The following is a 5,784-nucleotide window of genomic DNA, read 5'->3' on the forward strand; positions in this document are numbered from 1 at the left end:
TATTTTTATTATGCTCGATCTCTATTTTCTTTGGGTCCTCCTGGCTCCTTGCGCTGTGGCTATGTTGCTGGGTCGTGGGGCTCGTTCAAAATTGAATACGCCCTTAATCCTTAGTCATCTTGTTTATCATATTTTTTGCATCTGAAGTAACATAAATAAAGTGTTTTACTTTATTACTTATTGTTAATTTTGGCCTGTCATGATGTCATGAAATACTTTCCTTATAATAAAATTTATAGCCAGGTGGAATTGGTTTTACGGCACTACAACACAATTCCAGTGAATAACGCTTTCAAATTGAAGCTTAATGTATGTTCATGTGGAATAAGACAGAATAAAATGATGACGTAAAACAGAACAAAACATATGTTTCCATTTCAAATTAGATTCCAACAATTAATTTATCTGGTAAATTATTTTGTGTGTTTGGATTTTACGTCAACACATAAATGGCCATATCGTGCCGAATGCTAAAATAGGCTTAAAATATTATGTAAAATTCTGCAAATGACAACAAAAAAGAGCCAATTAGATCCTTAAATACTAGTTTATCTCTTTCAAATAATCGATGATGTTTTTTGATGGAATTGTATTAAAGAGTTCTTTGAGTGAATTTACATTATAAAATCTATTACGGGTCTGTGAAAAATCATGACATTCCAGAAAAAAATGCTTGACAGTAAAATTTTCATTGCAAGCTACACAGAAAGGGGCATTGTCATTCGTGAGGAGATAAGAGTGGGTAACTTTAGTGTGTCCAATTCGGCATGGAAGAAGAACTGTTTGATTATTTTAAAAAGTATTAAATTGTATGTGTTATTTTGTCAATTATATCACAATGAATAATTTTCCGGCAGATGCTCTCATAAACAACAACATAACATTTATTGATTGATTAATTGTAATAAACGATGGTTTCTTATTTGTTTGTTTTGGGTTTAAATGGCACATAGACACATAACTGGCCATACCGCGCTGACATTTATTGATTGATATATTGTAATATATGATTGTTTGTTTGTTCGTTTGTTTGTTTGTTTGTGCTTCAACAGCACATATACACATAACTGGTCATACCGCGCCGAACACTATTATTGTTAACATAAGAATACTAAATGGATTGAAGCTTATGTTCATCTGAGTAAAACAATCATTGTTAAATAAATTGTCTGTTAATAACAATCATCTATAGCTGTTGTATGAAGTTAGATACAAACAGAACAAGTATCTTCCTAGTAGTAGGTATGCATACAAATTCTAATCGTGAATATTCAAAAACATCTATGCCGATAAGGCTAAGCACTTGATATACTTAACAGTTAAATGGTTTGACTTCAGAACTATTGTAATTAACGCACGAAATAATTTGATAGAAAATCATTATAAGCAATATGTAAAAAAAAATGAACAAGAAAGCACGACACCCACACAACGCAGATCCCAGTAGCATGTAGCCACACAAGACTACCGGCACGTCATCTGGCAGGTAAATGGGACTAGGGCGAAGCAAGAACGTGGTGTACTAACCAATAGTCAAAAGAATACAATTTGAAGACAAATAGTTTTATAAAATACATATGACAATTATAAACAGCTTGGTAATTGAATTTCTTCTCAAATGATAATTCTCCAAATGCTAAAATCAAGACTAAAACCTCCTTAATTGTAAATAACCCATACTGGTTTTGAGTAAAACAGAATTAAGAGTCTAGTTGATTTAATGGAATACTGAAATGTTACTCCGATTTTTTAGTATGTACTCGCTTTGCGTTAAGATAGAAAAATCACGATAGTCTAGATTCTCTCCTCATTTTGAAGGAGAGTGTTAATGATAATCGCCCTTAAAAAGGCAAAATTCATTCCTATCAAACAATCCATACAAAGTTTTATCACGATCAAGAAAATAAACAAACAAATCAAGGTTACTGTGATTTGCTAAAACAAAGTCGTCAAAAATACATTTTACCCAGCAACATAAAAACTTTGAAATAGTCAGTTAATTGGTAAAAGACCACCACTACTTTACTGGCATTCAACAACAGCAATTATCTTAATTGAGAATTATTTTTAACAATGAATATTGATAGATGACAAGCTGGAAATTGTAACAAAATCGGACAAAGTGTACACAAAAACATACGATATGTATATTTCATTTCGTTCCGTTGTTAACTTACCATACGGAAAATACATTAGGATTTAGTTCTCCTCAACCATTACAGTAACACGCAAAACTTAATGAGCGTCTAGATGATCATGATCAAACAGGAAATCAGTATCACAAGACGCTATTAACCTCAGTTAAATTTTCTGCGCCATTGCAGTCGGACACGTGTTTTATGTTCTCTTTTATTATCTTTTTAGTGAACTGTTTTGAGGATTTATTTGTTTTATTTTATAAGTTTAATATGGCAGAAGCCGTGTTAGTTCAGGAAAAAGAGAAATTATCCGAAACTGATTCGGAAATTTCGTCTAAAAATAGTACGAAAAAGAAAAAAATCGTCGAGGGGTAAGTCATCTGCTAAGTCTAAAGACGATGAAAATTCATTGGTTTTCTTAGAGACGAAATTGAATAACAATGTTGTATTTCCTTAAATCATAGCCTAAAGAAGGGAAAACAGGCCGGGAGCTTACCAAAGCTTGCTCTTGATCTTGACACTTCGCCAGCCAACGCAGAACTCAATTCTCTCTATCCTAGAACTATCCGGGCACTTTCCAGTCCCGCGAAAACCGTCGCGCATGCGCATGCAGTCCGGCAGGTCTAGGACCACTAAATCATTTCCTGCATTCACAACACTCCCCCCAACTTTATGAATGAAGGCTTCGGATCTTGGAGTAATGCTGTGAATGCATCGGGTAAAGAACTAGAAGCTCGTTTACTTCCTTAATTGTGAATTTTAATATCACATCGCGCTTTTTAACTTTACCCTAAAAATAAGTAGGCTGTATAGGGGAAGGACTAGAAGTCCATTTGGGTACACTGGCGTTGCTGTAAAGCTTCTCAAAGGCTAGAAGCCAACTGGAACTTCATTTTTCACAACCACCAGCCTGAATGTATTGGAGAAGATCTCCTTGGCATGAGAAATCTACCTTGATACTCGATCAAAGAAAACACTGGAATCTTGATCTGTATTGAGGTTATTTCTGTTGTGGTATACCTGGAGCAATCTGGATCATTTCTCAGATGAACTAGAAGTTTCAACTGAATATAACAATGACGCTTTTACTGAAAAACTAGGAAACCAACCAGCACTTTACTTGGATGAATTATCAACTTTAGACTGGTGAACTAGAAGTTCGACCAGTTTCCTGCTGGTTTTTACTGATACTGCCCCTTCATAGAGACACAGGGCGTTTGCGACTGTGATCTCCAGAATCCTTTCAGGGGCGAGGTTTTGAAGACGGTGAGCCACTGCATTTTGCAGCTCTATACAGTTTTGTCCAGGCGACGCATACTCTGGATCCCCTACCGGGAAAATATGGTGCATCGGACTCAAGAAGCAGACGAGACTCTTCAATTTCTCGGAGCGCTGCTATCTGGTCACGATTAAAGGAATCCACCAGACTAGTGAAGCCAAAGTACGTCCTTGGAAATGTCTCCAACCATTTCTTGAGCACAGACTGGTCACCTGTGAAACTTTTTTGTTTGTTTGTTTGGCTTTTTACGGCACGTCAACACATAACTGGCCATATCGTGCCGAATGCTATTAAAGGCTTAAAATGTTATGTAAAACTTTGTTAATGACAATAGAGATGAACCAATTAGATCCTAGAATACAAGTTTATCTCTCTTTCAAATAATCAATTATGTTTTTTTGATGGAATTGTATTAAAATGTTCTTTGAGTGAATTTACAGAATAAAAATCTATTACGGGCCTGTGAAAAAATCATTTTGACATTCAAGAAGAAAAATGCTTGACAGTAAAATTTCCATTACAACCTACACAGAAAAAGGGGCATTGTCATTTGTAAGGAGATAAGAGTGGGTAATTTTAGTGTGTCCAATTCGGCATCGAAGAAGAACTGTTTGATCACGGCGGTTCGACAGAGATAGAGATGGTGACACATCAAGAGATGGGTTTATATCGCGAAGTTTATTAAAAACGGCATTGTCCCAGTTTGCTTTCCATTCAGATGATACGAGTTTACTTATAGCCGGTCTAAAATCACATGCAGGTGAAACAATGTAGATGTATAGGGTGACGTGATCTAACGTACTTCTTTAGAACATGTAGAAGAAGTAAATATGCTTCTGTACCACAGTCACACTCTATTCCACGACAATGAATAACCAGTACATGTCGTTCTTCCAACTTGGGCAGTATCGCTTCAATCAATTCCACCTGATAGTGCCAATACTTCATTGGCTCTGTATGATCCAGTCCAATTTCTCCAAGAACTGTCACTCTTTGGAGCTGTAGGAGGTTGAACAGACGTTCAAGACCCTCTTGTCTTTCCCGATGTCCTTGCTTAGCATGTCTTGGATGGAAACCGACAGCAACTTTCATATCCCCTGGCAGGCCTAGAAGGCTCCGCTCAGAAGGATACGTCCTTGGATCACAGAAGACGGCAACTTATCCTACCAACTTGATCCTTTTGTCATGATCAACAGGAACCTTTGCTAGAATATCTTCTAATGTACCTGATGAAGGAAGATTCAGTTCTCGCAAAGTCCTGTCCAGGTGGAAATGACTGTCATAGGCTTCTGGTAATATTTCAGCGGGTTCCTCTTCAGGCTCATCAATCACCATGCCCTCTGGAATAGGAAAGCTAGTCTTCCAGTACTCCCTTTCTTCAGCATTTAAACTTGCTGCGACTAAAAGAAGTACCTTCCAATGGATTAGAGCACCTGGTGAGTTGATGGGCTCCAAAATAAATTCCTTCGGAATGGGTGACTTAAGAAACCCACAGAAAGCCTGCATAGCTTCCATCTGAGTTGATGACACCACTGTATCTCCTGTTGATAATAACAGTTTCTGAATCCTAACAAATGACATCAACTCATCAAGGGATGCTGCTGGTTTTACCAAAAGCCACCTGGCTGCTTGGATTAGAGCGTTCCTTCTTCCCCGCAATACCCACTCATCGTCAGGTTGTAGCCTTTCATCGAAGATCCCAGGGACATGATGCTTAAAGGCATGAACCTTTATATACTGGGCTGGTTCCAAACAGTTTGGCACCCAGCATTTAACGTTCATCCTTTTGTTAGGCCGCCTTTTCCCTGTAGATCTTTTCTCTTCTGTCGCTTTCCTGACTTTGAGCAATGTATCTTCTGTCCTCTGTTTCTTCCAGCTTGTAGCAGGTGGAGGAGCCGCACGCCTTTCTTGATGAAGTGGTTTGGGGTAATCTATGGTCATACCCCTCCCCATAGCGACACTACGTTCTCCACCCGCTCGTCCGAAAGTAACAGACAATCTGGTAGGTTGTGCGGGTTGCGAATGAAGAACTTCTGGACTAGAAGCCACAGGAAGTTTTGCCTTCTTACGCTCTTGATGTGAAGCATGCCTGGAAGACGGACTAGAAGCCCGTTTCTCCCGTCTCCCTGAGGATTCAGCTCTATCCATGGGTTTTGGATTTCCTGTATTCCTAGAAGGTTCCTGAATAAGACTCTTTTTTGTGGCCTTCCTTGGTGATCTTCTAGGACTGCTCACAACAATATCTGGATCAACTTCCACGGACACCTTAGAAGGGGATTCTAGAAGAATCGACACTTCCATCGGTACCTTCGGTGAACTAGAAGGGGACTCTAGAAGAGCCGCCACTTCTTCCTCTCCAGCCGACAA

The 5,784-nt window shown here is 38.3% G+C and overlaps 1 protein-coding gene across 1 annotated transcript; it reads right to left on the bottom strand.

The window, feature by feature from the left end:
- Window positions 1-3,997: 3,997 nt before the first annotated feature.
- Window positions 3,998-5,526, bottom strand: LOC132754339 (uncharacterized). Its single transcript, XM_060744986.1, has one exon. It carries the CDS (start codon window positions 5,368-5,370, stop codon window positions 4,576-4,578), a length of 795 nt encoding a protein of 264 aa, XP_060600969.1. The 5' UTR covers window positions 5,371-5,526; the 3' UTR covers window positions 3,998-4,575.
- Window positions 5,527-5,784: the final 258 nt, after the last annotated feature.

The sequence above is a fragment of the Ruditapes philippinarum genome, unplaced genomic scaffold (assembly GCF_026571515.1).
Source record: "Ruditapes philippinarum isolate M1 unplaced genomic scaffold, ASM2657151v2 ctg26403_1_1_1_1, whole genome shotgun sequence".
In the NCBI taxonomy this organism is placed as follows: Eukaryota; Metazoa; Mollusca; class Bivalvia; order Venerida; family Veneridae; genus Ruditapes; species Ruditapes philippinarum.

Excerpts from the sequence above, each read along its gene's own strand:
- LOC132754339 (XM_060744986.1), bottom strand. The coding sequence starts at position 5,370 with ATGGGGAGGGGTATGACCATAGATTACCCCAAACCACTTCATCAAGAA.